The sequence below is a fragment of the Megascapheus bottae genome, chromosome 19, assembly GCF_031878675.1.
Source record: "Megascapheus bottae isolate mThoBot1 chromosome 19, mThoBot2.hap1, whole genome shotgun sequence".
NCBI classification, from domain to species: domain Eukaryota; kingdom Metazoa; phylum Chordata; class Mammalia; order Rodentia; family Geomyidae; genus Megascapheus; species Megascapheus bottae.
The window spans coordinates 2,915,001-2,935,933 of NC_143527.1; the positions used below are offsets into that span (position 1 = coordinate 2,915,001).

The window sequence follows — 20,933 nt, forward strand, 5'->3', positions numbered from 1 at the left end:
AAAAAAGAAATGTACTGATTACTTTATAACTCTTAACTCCTCTGTACATCATCTTTACAATAAAATTAAATTTAAAAAAGAAAAATGTCCCACTTCACGGCCATGTTACAGGGCAGTAAGGAAGCTTATTTTGTTTGGGGGAACTTTTTTCTTTTAGTTTCTCACTTACAGGGACAAAATGCTATGGAAACTAATAATGGAATTCATTTGAGAATGAATAATAAAAACAGCATACAGCACATGCTTGACATCCAGTTACTCAGGAGGCAGAGATAAAACGATGGTGAGTCTGACATCAGCCCAGGACAGCAGGGTCTATCTCAAAAGCAAAAAAAATAAAAACTAAAAGACTGCAGTAATAATAACTCAAGTGGAAAACGCATGTGTGCCAGGTCCTAAACCAATGTTACTAAAAGAAATAAAAAGACTGTTTATCTTAAAATACATGGAAACTCAGAAATATGTTCATGTGATTTTGTCATATGAATTTTAGCTTAAAATGATACCTTTAAAAGTTGAAAAGATGGGGGGTGGGGGGAGGACGTTGGGGAACGAGACATGAGAAAGGGTATCAATGTATGTGAAGTAATGCACCTTCTATTTGGTGAATATAGTGTAACCTTCCAATTAATTACAATAAAAATATATTTTAAAAAGCTCAAAAGTATGTACTTGGTTCATTGTCTCATTTCAAAACTGCCTTGTGTTCAAAATCTTGGTACTATCTTAATATATATGAAGACAAAGGTATAAGTTTTTTTTGTTGTTGTTGTTGTTGTTTGCCAGTCCTGGGCTTGAGATCAGGGCCTGAGCACTGTCCTTGGACTTTCTCAAGGCTAGAGCTCTACCACTTGAGCCACAGCACCACTACCAGCTTTTTTTTTTCCCTATGTATGTATGTGGGACCGAGGAATCAAACCCGGGTCTTCATGCATGCTAGGCAAGCACTCTACCACTAGGCCAAACTCCCGGCCCCCAAAGGTATAAGTTTTAAAAGAAGTTTTGTTAATTTTAAATCATTGTTGTCAGAAATATGTCTGCCATGACCTCATCACAAAAATGCACTGCAATATCATTACTTAATTATAAGTATAATACAATAAAAAGAATACCCATAACATTAATATGAGCCATGATAATGAAAGTTATCATTTTAATAAACTTCAAAGAAAATTTGGAAAAATGTAAATGAAAGTTTTCCTATTCACATTCTACATCAAAATCTTTGTTCTCCTAGATAAGCATGAAAAGGGAGAAGAATATTACTTAGACTCTAAAAACTGAACCTTCTTGAAATACTTTCTGTAAAATCATGTATGTTTAAAATTTTAAAGCATTGTATATACATATTGGTAGATGCTATACACACATTTATAATTTTAATTTTAACACTGTAATTTCATGTCAGTTTTTCTACTGTCTGAAAATGCTAGATTTTGCCCTACCCTTCTGGGAGGGGAAGCCATACTCTTACAGGACAAGGTATTAGGTGTTCACTCATTTAGTAGCAGCAACCGTAAAATGAAGTAAAATTGCTCGTGCCTCCAGTAGCTTTTGCATACTGTGACTGCAAAATCATGAATAAGATTAAGTACAAGTCAATCTTGAGAAATAAAAATCTCACTATCAAAATAAGCTATTTAAAGTGAGATGTGGTGGCTCACACCTGTAATCCTAGCTCTCAGAAGGGTGAGATCTGAGGATCAATATTCAAAGCCAGCCCGGGCACAAAAGGACCGGAGACTCTTATCTCCAATTAACTTCTAGAAAATGGGAAGTGGGGATTGGCTCAAGGGTAGGGAGGTAGCCTTGAGCTGAAGAACTCAGGGACAGCGCCCAGGTTGAGTTCAAGCCCCATGACCCAGAGGGGGCCGGGGGGGGGAGGGAAGCCATTTAGTTTGGAACCTGGTGACCAAACTTTATATTTTTTTAAGTAAGCAAAACAGAAGGTACTATGCAGTATTAAGACATTTTAAATAGTAAGAATGATAGCTTGGGAATGAAATCTAGGGAAGGCTACACAGAGTGAGACAAATGCTAAATATTGAAAGGAACAAGCACTCTGACCCCAACCTGAAAGACACGAAAAGGTATCTCTCTATGTAAAAGTGAGGGGATATCTTTTCCTCTCACTGGCCATGAGCACCTCCTAAAACCAGCTGACTACTGAGATGGGATCTCTAAAGCAAGAACTCCAGTGGAGATGGAAATTTTCCTGAAAGGCATATGTTTACATTGAGATGCTAAGGCTGAAGTATTTCCATATGAACTTATACTGAATCAAAATTTAACAATGTTTGACTATTTTTAACCAGTTAAATGTTGATCTCATATGCTATAATCTGAGGAAGTGATACTATCTCAATATCACAAAAATCACACAATTCCAGGATTGTCGAAAAGAGAGGAAAGGGTCAGGTGAAGTAAAAGACACTTTGTAAAAGACAACTTAAGGACACTCTTATAGCAAGGGCATCTCATATGTAATGTTCAACACCACTCTTTTATATTGAGTCTACTCCAAAGTGTTAGTGAAGAAGCATTTGTTCTCTGTTCCCAAGACATCATGCAAGTGGCCCTAGGGATAAGAATTTGGGGAAAATAGATTAGGAAGCGATCTACCTAAGTATTTCATCTTTTCTATCTACCATAGCACAAATGCATAATGAAAGAAAAATATCTTGTTTCTCACTGGTGAAATAGATGGTTATAATACTTTGATGGAATTTGGCAAAAAGATTCCAAAAGGTCTGCTTCCTGAAAATTCCTCAGGAAAAATTCTGACTCGGACTTCTATAAGTAACTACTTTACTAAGAAATGATGAATGTAAAGAACACCTCACAAAAAGTCAGTACTACATAATGATAGTATATCAAAGTCAGTAATTAGGGATAATTGAAAGCTGCAGTGCACATATAGGCCTTTTTCCCTTTATTTCTGGCACTGACGGGGAATTAAAGATAAGAGCTTAAGGCATATTTTAGTAACAGTCCAGATGTATAAACCACATTCTAAAAGTAATTTAGGTGATAAAGGAAAGGAATGTCAAAAAAATTCTAGATGCCAGAGGGGTGCAAGATCTATATTGTTAAAAAAAATTAAAACACCAGATATGCTTAGATTTCAAATCTAAGTACACTATTAGACTAAAAAGTTGCAGGAAAAACATGCCCTAAAATTCCTTTTGTTAAATCACAAACAATGTAACATTACAGGTAAAAATTGAAACTGGTATATTTAAAGTAGTAAAGATATAACTCAGTATCACTATAATTCAATTTTTCCTTATTTCTACATTAGAATGAAGAATCAGTAAAAATGAAATAGATATCATTTTACTAAAGATTATCAGAGAATTAGTAAACATTACCAGAGAACTAAACTATATATCTCTGATCAAATAACTCATTGAATAACACTAGATAATGATTATGATACAAACCATATTATCAGAGCTAGTGACCCCTTCTGGAAAATGTAAGTGGTAGAATAAAGAAATCTCTTATTAGCCAGGCCCCGGTGGTTCATGACTAAAATCCTACCTACTCAGGAGGATCATGGTTCAAAGCCAGCACAGGCACTAAAGCACATGGGACTCTTATCTCCAAATAACCACAAGAAAACAAGAAGTGGCATTGTGGCTCCAGCAGCAGAGCAGCAGCCTTTAGTTGAAGAGCTCAGGAACAGGGCCCAAGCCCCATGACTGACCCAAAAAAGGAAAGAAATCTATAATCTGACAATATGCAGATGTGTATATATATACATATATATGTACACACAAACATGCACACACACACACACATGTAGCTTGGCGCAGTGGCTCACACCAGTAATCCTAGCTACTCAGGAGGCTAAAATCTGAGGATTAAGGTTCAAAACCAGTCAAGGCACTAAGGACCTTGAGAATCTTATCTCCAATTAATTACTAGAAAATAGGAAGTGGGGCTGTGGCTCAGGGGTAGCATGGTAGTCCTGAGCTGAAGAGCTCAGGGACAGAGTTCAAGCCCCATGACCCACAAAAATAAAACAAACAAACAAAAAATGTGTATATAGAGTACATAACAGTATATGTGTGTGCAATATAAAATCTTCATTTTCATAAATGTGTGTAAGTACATATATGTGTATGTATATATGTATACACACAAGACAAGATGACCTATCTTTTCAAATCAAATGTTCCATCAGAATGATAAGAATATGAATTAAAGAATGCAATGATAAGAATATCAATTAAATGCCAGAAGTTTGGTCTACTGGTAGAGTGCTTGTCTAGCATGCATGCAGACGCCAGTTCAATTGCTAAGTACCACATACATAGAAAAAGCCAGAAATTGTGCTGTGACTCAAGTGATAGAGCTCTAGCCTTAAGAAAGCCCAAGGACCGTGCTCAGACCCTTAGTTGAAGCCCCAGGACTGACCAAAAAAAAAAAAAAAAGAATATGAATTAAAAACAGAATAAATAAGAAAGGGATTCACAGAAGACAGGCCAGAATTTAAACATGCACATTATTTGAATTTTTATTTAGGAGAGAGAAAGGCTGGAACACAGTAAGAGCAAAAGAAAAGAGGGAAAAATGGGAAATAATTTGTCTTGACAAAAGAAACTGACTAACTTAAATAGAAACTTCTCAAAAGAAGTAAGAATTGCCAATAAACACATGAAGAAATGTTCAGCATCATTGGCCATGAGAGAAAGGTCAATCAAAACAATGGTGGGGATCCATCTCACTCCAGTTAAGATGCCCACTATCAAGAAAACTATAACAACATATGCTGGCTAGGATGTGGTCAAAAATGAACTCATACTGCACTGTTAGTGGGAATGTAAACGTGCCCAGCCACTCTCCTCAACTGACTACATATATAGCTTCCCTATGACCCATGGCACTTATCCAATAGAATACCAACAATGCCACAGTAAAGATACCAGCACAACCATGTTCACTGCAGCACTATTATCCCGCAGAAATCAATCCAGATGGCCCTTAATATGCCAATGGGTCAAAAAAATGTGATATATATAACCAATGGAATTCTACTTTTCCATCTAGAATGAATGATATTATACAATTCATAGGGAAATGGAAAGACTTGTGGAAGATCACATTAAGCAAAGTAACCAGACCCAAAGAAACAGTTTGCATGGTTTCCCTAATTTGTATAACCAGAATGTGCCTATATATCTACAATTAAAGCCAGGGATGGTGGCTCATGCCTGTAATCCTAGCTACTCAAGAGGCTGAGATCTGAGGGTGGTGGTTTCAAAGCCAGCCTGGGCACTAAAGTCCATGAGAGTCTTATTTATCTTCAATTAACCACTAGAAAATGGGAAGTGGGTTCCAGGGGTAGGGTGGTAGCCTTGAGCTGAAGAGCTCAGGGACAGAACCTAGGTCCAGAGTTGAAGTCCCATGACCAAAAAAGAAAATCTACAAGTAAATACACTGGATGGTTGAACATGATAAATTAAACTAAACAGGATGCTAGCCATTCACACAGTGAGACTCAAAGAGGATATTCTTAGGATAAGATCTCAAAGGCACAACAGATATGTGCATATGATCATATAAAATGATGTTCATCAAAATGAACCAAGAAATAGAAACAAGGGTTTTTTATTTTGTAGATGCGCGCTCGCTCTCTCTCTCTCTCTCTCTCTCTCTCTCTCTCTCTCTCTCTCTCTCTCTCTCTCTCTCTCTCTTTCTCTCTCTGTATACACACACACACACACACACACACACATGCACGCACGCACACACACACACGCGCGCACCCCATGAAAGAAAAATACCTTATTTCTCATTGGTGAACTACAACTGTGTCCACTAAGCACATAAAAGAACATATAATGATCAATCCATTTTATAAAGATTTTCCAAATCTTGCAAGATAACTGTGGTGGGTAATGAATATTTATCTCCATATGAAAGTGAATAAATTGTTAATTAAATCTGGTGAAGTACAGAAAAGAAATTTCCTAAAATAATAACCTGGGCCTTGCATGAAATGATGTAACTCCTAAGTATCTTTCCATGGAGAAGTGATTATCTTGAAGTAGTATCTCTATCAAATACTTTTTTTTTTTACAATGAAGTACTGTCAAATAATCACAGTATATTATTTATATTTAATTGCCCACAGATGAAAATATGAAAGGAGACAAAAGAATGGGAGCCTATAGCTAATGCAAAAACAGTAGTAAGTTATTAAAACATAACAACCTCCCATTTATTAAAATAAATAAATGAAGATGGAAAAGATTGACATGTTTTTCCTCTGCTTTGTCCAACAGAAGTATTTCTTGTGTAAATATTTTTTAAAGCACACAAGAATCCAGAAAGACTTACTTTTCCTAAATTAGCTCTCATGGGGAGAAAAAAGAAAACTGATTGCAAACCATGAATAGAAAGAAATAAGATGAACTCAATAAGCAGTGGGTGATGGGGAAAGTCTGAAGCCTGTGAATACAAGTTTCTAAGGCATTTTATGAAGAACATTCCGGAATGATCCTTGGAGGGACATATGGTATGAAGTGAAATATTGCAACAAACCCAAGAGAAAGCCACCCACTTCAATGACATGTTTATTTTACAGACGTGTACTTTGGAGTAAATACAGAGGAAAAGGATTCTTTTTAATAAGAGAAACTATAGGCAATAAGTGCAAGTTAGTCAGAGGCAAATTTTTCTTTAAAATGGATAATAAAAACTGTAATCTACAAAAACAAATCATATACTAGCATCTCTTCTAAAAGGAAAAACTGAGATAGCTAAACTATGTCATTAATGTCTCCATAAAACCTATTATTTCTGCCTTAGAATGGCACCATACATCTCACGCCATGGCACAGGTTTAAGAATCCCTAAAACCAGTTCATACTGTCAGGCTTCTCCCAGGAAATGTTTAGGTTTAGTTAACATTTTCAGGTTTCATGGAAGAGAGTAAGAGGTTTACATCTAGACCTGAAAAGCAAGCCAATGGCGATTGCATGCCACTTAAACATGTGACCACACACACTTCAGAGCCGAGGGAAGAGAGACTCTGTGGCCGCCAAGGCCCTACACTTGTTCTGTCCTATGCTAGTACCTGCAGAAAAGACAGAATGGTGAGAGCTACTGGTTTCTCTCCCCCTACAGAATTGGTAGAGGGAAATCTCACTTCTGACAGGATGGATGTAGCTAGGAAAAAACCCAAATCCCCCATATCTTACAAAAGTAGAGAGGTGAAGGCCAGACCTGGTGGCTCACACCTGTAATCCTAGCAACTCAGGATCAAGGTTCAAAGCCAGCCGGGAACAAAAGGACCTGAGACTCTTATCTCTAACCTCAAGAAAAGGGGAAGTGGGGCTCGGCTCAAGGGTAGGCCTGTAGCCTTGAGATGAAGAGCTCAGGGATAGCACCCAGGCCTATTTCAAGCCCCATGACCCACATTTAAAATAATAAAAAAAAAGTGGAGAGGTGAACATGAAAATAGGACTTCAAAACTGACCTGGGACCTGAGAGAATTCCCACTTTAACTGAATAGAAATGTGGGGGTCCAGTATCAGTCTTCACAAAAAAAAAAAAAAACCCAGAAAAAAAACAACATGTCCCTCTCTGAGAGCATTCACACCTCGACTAATACCTCAAAACACAGATGAAGGGTAAGGTTTAAGTCTGGATATCCCATGAAAAACCTAAGCACATTTTCTCTGGTTTTGAAATGATTTAATGCTTCTTTTAAGTATGATCTACTTCATTTAAAATTAAAATGCAGAGATAAAGTCAGACACCAGTAGCTCATACTCTTAGCTACATAGGAGGCTGAGATCTGAGAATCACAGTTAAAAGCCAGATTATAAAGTCCAAGAAATTTTTATCTCCAATTAAATATTAAAAGCCAAAATTAGAGCTATGGTTCAAGTGGTAAGAACACCCAGCTTTGAGCAAAAAAAAAAAAAAAAACCCTAAAGAACAGCGCTCAGGCCATAAATTCAAATCCCAGTATTTGCACCAAAAAAAAAATAATAATAATAATAATAAGATATAAGTAAAAGGAAACATTTCCAGATAGTATCTGTTCTGCTTGCCCCAAACCCCTTGCAAAAGCCAAAAGTTACCAGATGGGAAACTATTAGCAAACTATTTACCTGCTATTTACAGAGTATCCCAGGTATGCAACCAAACATGTCCTGCAAAGGACCGGGGACATATTTGCTATGGTCATTCCAATTGTGATTGGGCAAAAGCTGGCTTTCTAGATCATGTTGAGCAAATTCCTACACACACACACACACACACACACACACACACACACACACACACACATATAACTCATATAACAAAAATCACTCATTTAAAATAATGAATATTACAGAAAGAATCTGCAAGTTCATTTGTTAGTACTGAGGTGTAAAGGTCTAAGGAATATTGTAGTATAATATTCTGTTATATAACCATCAAGTAAGTTAATCAAAGTTTAGGGAAAAAAATATGTGCCTAAAGAAGTTATAACCTCAAGTGTTTGTATAACCTCAAAAAATTGAAAACCAGTTTTCTTTTTCTAATGATAGGCTTAAAAAATTTATTGGTTCATCAAACTTCATTATGCAAGTATATGAAATTTTTAATAAATTATCATTTTTGCATATATCAGTCAAAAGCACAAAGCTTAAACACTTGCAAACAAAATGCATTATTAATTTAATTGTCACAGCCTATTTACCTAACTTCTATTACCATTTGCTATAATATGCAGTGCATTAGAGGGGTGAATCAAATTCAAAACACAAAAAATAAACTGATTATACTGTCCTGGAGAAATTAAAATACAGCAAGCTTGCAAAATTATAGTCAAGGCATTAATGTTTTAAACAGGTAACAAAAATGTCTAACTCAGTTCTGAGAACAGTTATACCTTGCAAACTGGGAGTTCGACATGCTGACAGTTTCCATGCTTTCTAAAACCACTAAAATGAAAGGAGGAGGAGGAGGAAGAGGAGGAGGAGGGGGAGGGGGAGGAGGAGCCTTTGCCATTTCTGGTGCTAGTTTACAGCACTTAAATGGAGTCTCTTCCTCTCTACAGAAACATACTAGAAAACTATAGTACCAGTGAAGAATTTTTATGCAAAAAGGATGCCATAAACACAGACTTGACAAACAGGTCTGAAACAAAGACTGTGTAGTAGAAAAGGCAATTCCAACGTATTTTCACTTCAATTACTGCAAAATAATAATTCAGAGGACAAATGTTCTTTCACATCTGAAAACCATTTCCTCATTGTAGGACAAAACTCAAGTCAAAGCCTGGTAAAGTGTAGCCTATCCCAAAGGAGAGAAGGCCATTCAATCTTACAAATTGTATCTATCTGTTAAAAGGCTTGGTGTATACAGAGCATATCTGCTTGCTAAAAGGTCTGGACAGTAGCTTGTTGGAACTACTGAGACAAGGAGGACCCATTAAGAAGCAGTGTCCTGTGGGAGGCATTTAGATCATGAGGGTTGTGCTCTTGAAAATAAACTGGACCTGACTCTTTTCTGTTCTCTTACCCTCTTGGCCATAAGGTAAATGAGCAGATCTCTTCCACCAAACACATGACTATGTTACCACAGGTCTAAAGTAATAAGGCCAAAAAACAACAACTAAAACCTCAGAACGCAGAGATGAAATGAACCTTTTCTCTATTTAAGTTAATTGCTTCAAGTATTTGCCCACATTACTGTAAAATTGGTACAGCTTATTTAGCTTCTTTTTATAAATTCCTCTTTAAGAATATGGAACCAGGCCAGGAGTTTGGCCTAGTGGTAGAGTGCTTACCTAACATGCACGAAGACCAGGATTCAAGTCCTCGGTACCACATACATAGAAAAAAAGCTAGAAGTGGTACTGAGGCTCAAGTGGTAGAATTCTAGCCTTGAGAAAATGCAAGGGCAGTGCTCAAGCCCTGAGCTCAAGCCCAGGACTGGCCAAAAAAAAAAAAAAGGAGAGAATATGGAACCAGCCAAGTGCTGGTGGCTCATGCCTGTAATCCTAGCTACTCAGGATACTAAAATCTGAGAGCCACAGTTCAAAGTCAGCCTACACAAGAAAGTCCGTTAAAGGGCAAGGAATGTGACCTAGTGGTATAGTACTTGCCTAGCATGCATGAAGCCTAGTTCCACATGAAGCCCTCAGTACCACATAAACAGGAAATGGTGCTGTGCCTCAAATGGCAGAGTGCTAGCCTTGAGAACAGACAGGCCCAGGGACAGAGCACCCAGGTCCTGAATTCAAGCCCCGGGACCAGTTTTTAAAAAAATGGGGACCAAGACATGTGAAAGGATATCAATGTATGGGAATTAATGCACCATCTATCTGGCAAGTATCATGTAACCCTTCTATTAATTACAATAAAAAAATATATGAAAAAAACTCTTAAAAAAAAAAAAAAGCTCAGAATGAGCCAGAATGGTGTGTTATGGCTCAAGAGGTAGAGTGCTGGAATTCAGAAAAAAAAAAATCTCAGGCCTAAACCCAAGTCTAGTATAGTCCCTGCCCCCTCTCAAAAAAAAGGAACTGAAGTGAATAAAAACAAGGGTACGATAAGATGGGAAAAACATCCAGCAATAAACAGTTCATGTTTACATGAGTTACATAAGTTTACATGAGTTACAGCTCATGTTATAATATACAGAGGATAGCTCCCATTTTAAGGTATTTAAAAATAAATATACGTATACATGGAAATAAAACATATAGAGGCATGGTCAAGCTATTAAAGAATATGAAAAGGGCCCAGGAGTTTGGCCTACTGGTAAGAGTGCTTGCCTAGAATGCACGAAGACCCGGGTTCGATTGCTCGGTACCACGTACATTGGAAAAGCTGGAAGTGGTGCTATGGCTCAAATGGCAGAGTGCTAGCCTTGAGAAAAGTCCAAGAACAGTGCTCAGGCACTGAGTTCAAGCCCCAAAAATAGCCAAAAATATATATATATATAAATATATACATATATATATATGAACCAATACTACATTTGTTTTTAATTCCTAAGAGAAAAATCAAAATTATATATTTGGGTTTAAAATGTATAATATTTAAGGTATAGAAAGCAACTATTTTCCTTGCATTAAGGATCTCACCTACACTGTTTTCCTTAAAAGTTATTTTGGAATTACAGTTCTCAGTATTAAGATCCATAAAATTAGACTAATGATGCAAGACTTAACAAGGTTATAGAATGATTGAGAAAATGCATGTGAAAGTAATGCAAACATAAGAAGTAAACATTTTCTCCAATATCTTAAATACGTATTAAAAAGGTGACTTTATAAGAGCTAAAATTATATCTTTAACAGGATGGATTCTCAACAATTTTAAGAATAATGTGTCCAGCAGTAGTAATTACTAGACACTATGTTGAAAATGAACTATGCAACTATCCAACATGAAAATGGAAACAAGAGGGAGGGAAGGGGTGACACTGTCTAAAGAAAAACTTGTACTAATTATTACCTGATTTATGTAACTGTAAACCCTCTGTACAACACCCTTATAATAACAATGATAAATTTTAAAAAGAATACCGTGTTCATAATATACATGATTATGAATACATTTTTGGCTACACTTAATTACAACATTACAAGGAACGGTATAGAAAACTACAAGAAGATGAAGACCTACCTTCTGTTTTGAGAAGCTGACAGTATTTGCACTAGGTCTGAGTGAAATGCACATTTCAAAGACTTAAAATTTTCAGAAGTGGCCATGCTCACCTGGTAGCTGACACTGCTACATTTCAGCTCACCTAATATAATTAAGTATATGTGTTGAAGCTAATTATGATACAGTAGCAAGAAAAAGAAAACTTGGCAGTTGATGACATAATAATTGTAGTGTTATTTTTCATGACATGCCAACTATAGTATTATTTGGGAAATGACACAAGATGTACTTTTTTTAACATCAGCAATGTTTAACTCTGCAGTAACAATTCACAAATGCTATATTAAAACTAGGTAATAACAAAATAAAGAAAAAAAGCAGACCAAGTTTAGCTTAACACATGTTTTACAGCACACAGCAATTTGTTTGCAGAGGGCAGTTCCCTCCAATTTCTTTTGCTGTTTGAAGGTTGTGTCAAAGTAACCCAACAGTTTTCCAACACATTTTGACTAGAAATTTTTAATTGAAATAAACTACTACATGTTTTCCAGCGAAATGACACAAAATATAATATTCAATCAAGAGCATCACAAATACAAAACAAGATGAACTGATTTAAGAATATTTCCTAATAAAACCAAAATAAAAATTATATTACCTAATTAAAGAAAATAAATAGGTGCATGGGAATTACCTTTCTTTTGGCGTGCCAACTCCGTGTTTGCCTAGCAGATGCGTATTTAAGTGCTTCTTCATTACAAAAGCAACCCTAAAAAATGAATGAAAATGATTATAAAACCAAACCTTAACTGCCTGCAAGAAAACTATTTTTAAAAAGTTAATAATAGTATTTACATCTACACACTAAGATCACCTACAAATGCAAATTATAAGCTCACATACAGCTTAAGTGGAACACACTGCTTGAAAAACAAGTAACACCTAAACTGACCATTCCTTTTCTAGCTGTGTTCTGTAAGATCAGAACAGTGATAATCAAGTCTTTAGTCATAATGTTGACTGTCAGTTGGCAAGAAGAATAAGGCAGTAGTCTACTAGTAGACTACCCACTGGCCCATCTCACACTTCCAGTGCAAAATGAATTCAAGAAAATGTCATTTTAGCAAGTGTCATTTTATCAAACATTGAAAAGGACTAAAAAAGAGAAAACAAGTAACTTTCATGAAACTTCCTTAAAACATGATAACAATTTAAGGATAGGTTTGAAAAAATGATATATATATATATATATATATGTCCATGTGTCTTCATCACTAATAAAAACTGTTCTTTAATGCAAATGTTTTAGTTACTGTTAATTCAGTAACTAAAATTACTGTCTTAACTTTATACGCACATGGGCTTACTTAGCTTAGCACTAGTGACCTGTCTGTGGGATATTCAGGTTCTGCAGTCAGTATATAGAATGCTATTCCTCCACTGAACATAGTACAATGCCAACTCAAATCGTAGCATGTGATTATTTAGAAACAATTTAGAGTCAACTGCCAGTGGCTCACACCTGTAAACCAAGCTAGTCAGGATGCTAAGATCTGAGGATCACAGTTCAAAGCCAGATGGGCACGAAAGTTCCATGAGACTCTTATCTCAACCACATGAAAACCAGAAGTGGCACTGTGGTTCCTAATGGCAGAGTTGAAGAGCCCAGGAACAGGGTCCAGGCCCAGAGTTAAAGCCCCATGACCAACCAAATAAATAAACAAACAAACAAACAAAATCAATCCCATGCAGAAAGACCAGACTAAAATGGCTCTCTTGACAAGCTAAACAGAAAAAAATTTCCTGTGGAACTTTTAAGTGTAAAAGGGCTTACAAACATTTTTGTTAATTATGTATTACAGCTGTCCTTCATAAAGTTAATTACTAATAGCTGAAAGGCAACAGAATCTATTTGCATATGTACATGAAAGGCATGACATATGCAAAAATATGATTTTAATTAGCATTCTATAATATGAAGGGCTACAAATCAAATTGACATGTTATAAGATTCTTAACATTAAACACTGAATTCATCTGGACATGTTTGCACAAATAGGTAATATTAAGATTGTAAAATACTGTGGTCTCACAGAAAAGACTGTGACAGAAGTCAAGAACAAAACTAATGTTACAATTGTGACTGTGTCTTTTTTAAAGAACTAATATAATTTCCTTCCACATGGTTTTTATTTTTTTTTTATTTTTTGGCCAGTCCTGGGCTTGAGCTCAGGGCCTAAGCACTGTCCTTTGACTTTCTCAAGGCCAGAGCTCTACCATTTGAGCCTCAGCACCACTCCCAGCTTTTTTCTATGCATGTGGTACTGAGGAATGGAACCTGGGCCTTCGTGCATGCTAGGCAAGCACTCTACCACTAGGCCAATTTCCCTAGTTATAAAGATAACAGATCTGCCTTTTGGAATGACTGCTACTTCATTATTCAAATAATATATACTAAATGAATACAGTAAAATAGCATTCTTTCTTCATACTGAATAGTAACAAATGTAGACAATGTATGTTTTGTTTTATAGTTAATTTAGAACTAGTCACACAATCAATCATTAAAATGGAAGGATGATTATCACATTTGAAGAATCAAACTATGATAATACTAAATGGTAAGCAAAAAACAACAGTATAAAATATTCTATATTTGTTTCTGCTTGATGTGAACAAACTAAATAACATTTTTCACTTATTGAAAAAAATACAGTAATAGCAAGTCTATTTAAGTCATAACTTCCCTACTGTCCTACATTTTCCTATAATTAAAAAAACATAAAGCTAATAGCAAAGAGCAAAGGTTAAAAATGCAAAGTTGCAAAGCACAGCTTATTTACATGACCAAGTATAATTTAAGATATCTGAACTAAGAATCTGCACTGCAGTTTTTAATAGGAAAAAAATGTATTAGTTAAAATATTTAAGCTTAAGGAACTGAAACAGAAATATTACATTGCACAAGGAAACAATGTAAGAAGAGAGAAAATCTTTTACCTAATATAACATTGTAACATCTGCTGAATGACTGAAATGCTAAATATCTAGGAGTATTTTTTTTTACAATTAACACAAAAACAGGAAAGGTTTTTAGTATTAAAACACATCTGAACTACACACAAATATATTTCAACTAAATTTTACCTAAGTAAAAATTTCTTCATATCTTGGTAAAGATAAGCATGAATGTATAAACACTTCATCTTATCTTCATTTAAAACAAAAAATGTAAACTCAGCCGGTAGCATGACCTAGTGGTAGAGTGCTTGCCTAGCATGCACGAATCCCTGGTTTCAATTCCCCAGTACCACATACACACAAAAAGTCAGAAGTGGTGCTCTGGCTCAAGTGGTAGAGCATTAGCTCTGAGAAAGCCCAAAGGCTGTGCTCAGGTCCTGAGTTCAAACCCCAGGACTGGAAAAATGATAATAATAAATAAACAAATAAGTAGCAACAACAAGCAAAAAAAACAAAAACAAAAACAAAAAAACCCTCTTGAAAAAAAATGTAACTCAAAACCAGGTGCCAGTGACTCATGCCTATAATCCTAGCTACTCAAGAGGATGTGAGTTCAAAGCCAGGTATGGCAGGAGAGCCTCTGATCTCCAATTAAATACCAAGGAGCTGTGGCACTGTGATTCAAGTGGTAGAGTGTCAACTTGAGAGAAAAAGCTAAAGGACAAAGCTCCGGTCCTGAGTTCAAGCCTCATTACTAACACTCTAGACTGATAAGAGAGAACACGGCTGATGACAACAACCACAAAAATGACCAATCAACAGGAACACTGCACCATCAGCAATATATGATTACGGAATACTGCCTGTTCTCCACTGCATGTGAACACTGTGTTAACATCGCTAACATAGGTACATAATAATGTACATAGCACCGGAACAAAACAAAGTACCTCTTAATCTAAAAACCTACCCAAAAGGAATGCTGTGCTTGTCAGAAACTCTCATGCCTTTACATGTTTACATTCTTGGCCTCAGTCTGTGTACTGGTCACTTAACTTCTAGGTCATTAGCCTAGAAGGCTAATGTCATCCCTTTTAGGAGATGTTCTACAATCCCAGAGGAGGGACACACGCCACCAACTGCAATGTGACACACGTGGAGACAGAAAAGGAATGGGAGTCATGGCAGTAGGAAGAGCACCAGTCGTATCTGGAAATGCGAGGAGGGCCTGTGTCACACAGTGATTTTTTTCAACAAACCAAGAAGAGAAGTCCAAGGAGGCAAGAAGAGCTAAGAAGCAGCAAGCCTGTAGGCCAAATCATCCTTGGAAAACATGGTGCGCATCTCAACAAGATGGAGCTTGACTTGCATTTTAATAGAGTTCCTTGGGCATAAGGGAGGGGAAAGTGAAGACAAGAGCAGAGAACTGGCCAGACAGGGCTTACAGGAGTTTCTAAACCTCGTTCCTGCTTCCATGGACTCTGAATGCAGAGTCTAAAAGAGAGGGAGGGGTGGAAGAGAAGTGCAGTATTTGGCGTGGGAGAGAGGTGACGCTAGTGTGCAGTGCTGCACACCCCACCTCGTGGCACATTCCACGGAGGCTGGCTCTACGCGTTACCAATGGGCCACACAGGACAAGTGCTGGCCCAGGTTAGGCCGCACCTGGACAATGTGAGGAAACACCTTTACTTAAACGTTTTTAAAATACAATTGTTTACCAACTTACAGATTTCCACAGTGGTCTCATCGCATCATTTAAGAGGAATGCCCATGTAGGGACCGGCCAGTTCTCTACCACCATCTTTGACTGAGTTCAAGCCTTAGCATTATTAGTGCATCTGTACACATGTACACATGTATACACACATACACACACACACACACACACACGGGTTTGGTGTCAAAAGAGCAATACATAAGCACACATGGTCAAATGTCTAATAGATAATTCTACCTAGTACTTCAAAGTTTATTTTTCTTCACTACATATAATAAATATGTCTTCCTTTAGGTTAAAAGGATCATAAAATTATTTAAATTTGAGTAGTGGATCCACTATTAAAGCAAATGTAATACATTAAGCGTACTGAGAAAAATGCAAAGAGCCACAAAAACTACAGAATCATGAAATGCTATGTCTCTAACTCGTATCTATGTGTCAGGCAGTGTGGGAGCTCAGAGGAGAAGAACAAAGCCTGCTGAGCGGCGGTCTCTCAGAACATCGTGTGCTCTGACTTCTGTCCTCCCGTGCCTAAGCGAGGTGGGTGCTCCTCACAGAAATGTCTGTGGGATGTAATTTCCAGTTCCCTAGAGATTTAGCTGTAACAGGCCTGACTGTGTATCTCAGAAAGCAGATAAGATCAAATATGATGGTGATGTGGCCTTACTGAAATTCTGATAGACTTTTCTGAAATTCCTGATGAAAAAAGAAAAATTCTGAAGCAACTGTTCTAGAATGAATGAATAGATAGATAGACAGACAGTCAGACAGACAGACAGCAGTTCCACTGAGAGCTCTAAATTCCTCTACCCAAGCCCCACCTTCTCGTCAACAATAATGCTGTATTGCCAGCCTCCCCAGCAAATACAAAAATCAAACCTTCAATTCCCACCTTGATACTACATATGTGTACCAAGAAATTAACTCTGATCTAAATGTACAAAGATAAAACAGTCACTATATTCAAAGGTGTAGAAGTAGTTTTTAAAAGAAAAAAAAAAGTATCTCTGAAAAGATGCCAGCATAACCAGTAAGAAGAAAAAACATTGAAAACAAACTTGGCTGAGGATATGTTAAAATATCACCATCATAATTTAGAATTTGAAAGATTTCTCTCAAGGTCAAAACTACTAGATAATAAAAAGCATCAAATAGTGCTTGTATAAGTACAAACTGAGCTTTGTAAGTTTCATTATTATATATATATTCACTTTATATAATATATAATCCATATTCATATAGAGAACATCAGGTAATACATGTAATAATCCTCATAGCAGAAAAGTATGAGCAAAATATTAAATGGTGTTTCTCCAAACAGTATCTTTATCCATTTGCTAAAAAAGCTGAAAACATATAAAAATAGACTCTGAATAATGTATTCTTATTTTTGAGCTCATCACTTGTTATAAAACTTTGCTACTTTCTTTAATGTTTTTATGATTTTAATCATTAAGTTATAGATATTCAGAAAATGACCTTATATCAAGAGTACAGGCTAGAAGTTTGGCCTAGTGGTAGAGTATATGCATAGCATGCATGAAGACCTGGGTTCAAATCCTCAGTTCCTAGAAAAAAGCCAGAAGTGGTGCTGTGGCTCAAGTGTGGAGCATTAGCCTTGATTAAGCCCAAGGACAGTGTCCAGGCCCTGAGTTCAAACCCAGGACTGGGGGAAAAAAGTGCAATACAAGTGCATACATTACTTTCAGTTTTAATACTATTTAAGAAGGGTGGATTTTGGAATCAGTGCTCATTTCTGCCAATGACTACATCACAAGAACAACATCCCTGAAAGATCATCACAGTCATATCTCGGAAACCAGGGGACATGCTTGTTCACATGGCAAGGGACTTCATAGTTATGAGCTAGTAAAGTGATCACAAGTCCCTTATGGATGAGGAAATGGGAAGGTATAGAGAAGTAGTCATGAGACACGATGCTAATCAGAGAGGTGCTTGGTTCTAGTACAGAGGGGGGAAAAAATGAGTCAGGACGAAAGCCAAGGTAAGCAGGGGCCTAGAGAAGTGGAAAAGAAAAAGAAAATTCTTCCCTAAAGCAGCCTCCAGGGTGAGCACCAGAAGTCTGCTCCTAGTACATTCTTAAACAGCTGCGATTGTTTCTAGAACTAGTTCTTCTAACCATTTGTGGTCACTTCTGCCACTCACTGCTGATAATACTCGCTCTTCCTCCTGTCCTCCCAGAGCCATACCTGTATTCAACTCTTACTTCAAGGAAAACGTATTTCTTGAGCTTCAAACATAATCTCCTTGTCGATGACTCTTCTATCTCACCACTGCAACAGTACTACATTACAAATTAATATAAATAGCACCTAAATGCAGAAGAAAAACAGCACAATTATGGTAGTGTGCTGTCATGGGAAACACAGAAAACACTCTATTTTAAATGTACAGTACACAATAAATATATGTATATATACAAACATATGAATGAATACATATACACTAAAAATACATGCAGGAAATGAAGCAAGGAGGACACTATTCATTAAGACACGTGAGTTTACTTTATAGGATTTAGGCTTTGCTTTTCTAAATAAGTATCATTCTGAAATGAAGAAAAACAAAAGCAAACCTTAATGTGATGCTTCACAGTTTACACAACATTCTGGCCTTGACATTTCTTCACCAGTAAGTACAGAATGCAGGCCACACATCCAGACAGAAGATAAGCGACTTTGACTTTTTCAAGAAAATATGCTAAAGCTGAAATGGTGGAATCCATGCCAGGTGGCCTTCCACTTTCCAATCTCCTAAGGAAAGATTATAGTTGCACGCAAAATAAGAAAAAAGGTAGTACTGTGGAAAGAAAAATGTCCACAAACAAAATCATTTGACTACATTAACTACTTCTTGAAATGACTATAAATTTTTCAAGCTAATGAATGACAAATCAAACAAGTGATACAGAATAAACAAGGGATAAGAAATACAGTAAAAGAAGATACATATCATTAGACAAAAGGGAAAAAGACAAAAATAAATGATGTGTGAAAAAGTTCAGGCAAAAATAAACAGAAAGCAATTGTTATCAAGAATAATTATTCTTAAAAATAAATACAGAGGGCCAGGAGGTTGGCCTAGTGGTAGAGTGCTTGCCTAGCATGCATGAAGACCAGGTTCGATTACTCGGCACCACATACATAGAAAGTATGTGCTGAAGCTCAAGTGGTAGAGCACTAGCCTTAAGGGAAAGCCCAGGGACATTGCTCATGCCCTGAGATCAAGCCCAGAATTGGCCATCAATCAATCAATTAATCAATAGATGATAATCAGTTCAGAAACAATTGATATAGAAAGAACTGGTTTTATTACAAGAAATATAAAATAAAATAGGGTGTTAGGGTTGAAGTGTTAGAAATCAAGAGCATGTTATGATTTACTGTTAACTATCCTGTGCCATGCAATATAAAACAAAGCCTAAACGAAGACTGCATCTCAAGAATTCAGCTACAGTCTCTAAAATAAAATATATATCAATAAGTATATCACTCTAAAAATATTTCTATGCATGTTTCCTTTATATGATTTAACCATGTCTTTATATCCCCCTAGTAGATAAGACCAGTACTCAAGAACTCATGGCATTACTCAGCTTTTCTATTCCTCTACCACTTGAGTCACATCTTCACTTCTAAGTCTTTCCTGGTAAACTGAAGTTTAAGAGTCTAATGGAAATGCCTGCCTGGCTTGGTTCTAACACAGGTGAGTAGATCTTAGACTCCTGCAGACCTAAGTCATGGTATCCAGTTAAACATGTCTCTTAAAGATGAATTCTTCTGCTAGGCATGGGTAAATCATACCTGTAAGGCTGAGATCTGTAAAAATGTGATTTGAAGCCAGTCTAGGAAGAACACATGGCAAGATACTGTCTTCAAATTAACCAGCACAAAGCCAGGAAGTAGCATGGCTACATTAATAGTACAGTACCAGCCATGAGCAAGTGAGCTGAAATGGAAAGGTCCTGAGTACAACAAGCTCAAGAACTGGCACACCAAGAGAAAAAAGAAGATTTAAAACAACAACAACAAAAAGATATATTTTTCTATTCATTTGCCTTACTTACTAATCATCATGATAAATTAGTAACATATAAAAAAACTTGAAAGATACTCAAATCCATCAAGTATTTTACCTTCCAAATAAAAGAGGGAAAAGTTTGACTGTGTTAGCTTAGTGGTGTCAAGTTTCAGGAGCTACAGGGTGTTAGGCAACCATGTATCTCTCAGGCCTGTTTATGGAATCATTGGTAGGCTGATCACTTCTCCAGCATGCTCTCAGCCACAGCCTTACACAGACTGACCACACCTGTCTTCGACTCAACATATAATTTTAAGCAACCAACAACACACAATTTTAAATACTCCAAAGCATTTAGTGCTTTGCCATTATTTTATCCTTGACAGGTGCACTACTCAAAATAGTATATTTATTGAAAATCCCCAAAAATGTTGTTCATTCAAAAGAAACCCAACTTTTTTTTTCTCCGTACACAGTTCTCCCAATGGCAGCATGGGCTTTCAGATACTAGCTACAGCCATGTTCCACCAAGACCCCGAGGACAGCACTACAAACACACGCACGCGATCTCAGTACACGAAAGAAAA

At 36.6% G+C, this 20,933-nt stretch overlaps 1 protein-coding gene across 2 annotated transcripts in view; it reads right to left on the reverse strand.

Moving 5' to 3' along the window:
* The window catches only part of Znf407 (zinc finger protein 407), a 361,765-nt gene that overhangs the window by 213,897 nt on the left and 126,935 nt on the right, over positions 1 to 20,933 (reverse strand). The window contains exon 4 of one of the 2 annotated variants that reach the window (XM_090352957.1): positions 12,319 to 12,393. The exons of the other annotated variant lie outside the window; for it this stretch is intronic. Coding sequence (XP_090209083.1) covers positions 12,319 to 12,393 — 75 coding nt within the window. The remainder of the gene's footprint in view (positions 1 to 12,318; positions 12,394 to 20,933) is intronic. 2 annotated transcript variants of the gene reach the window in all.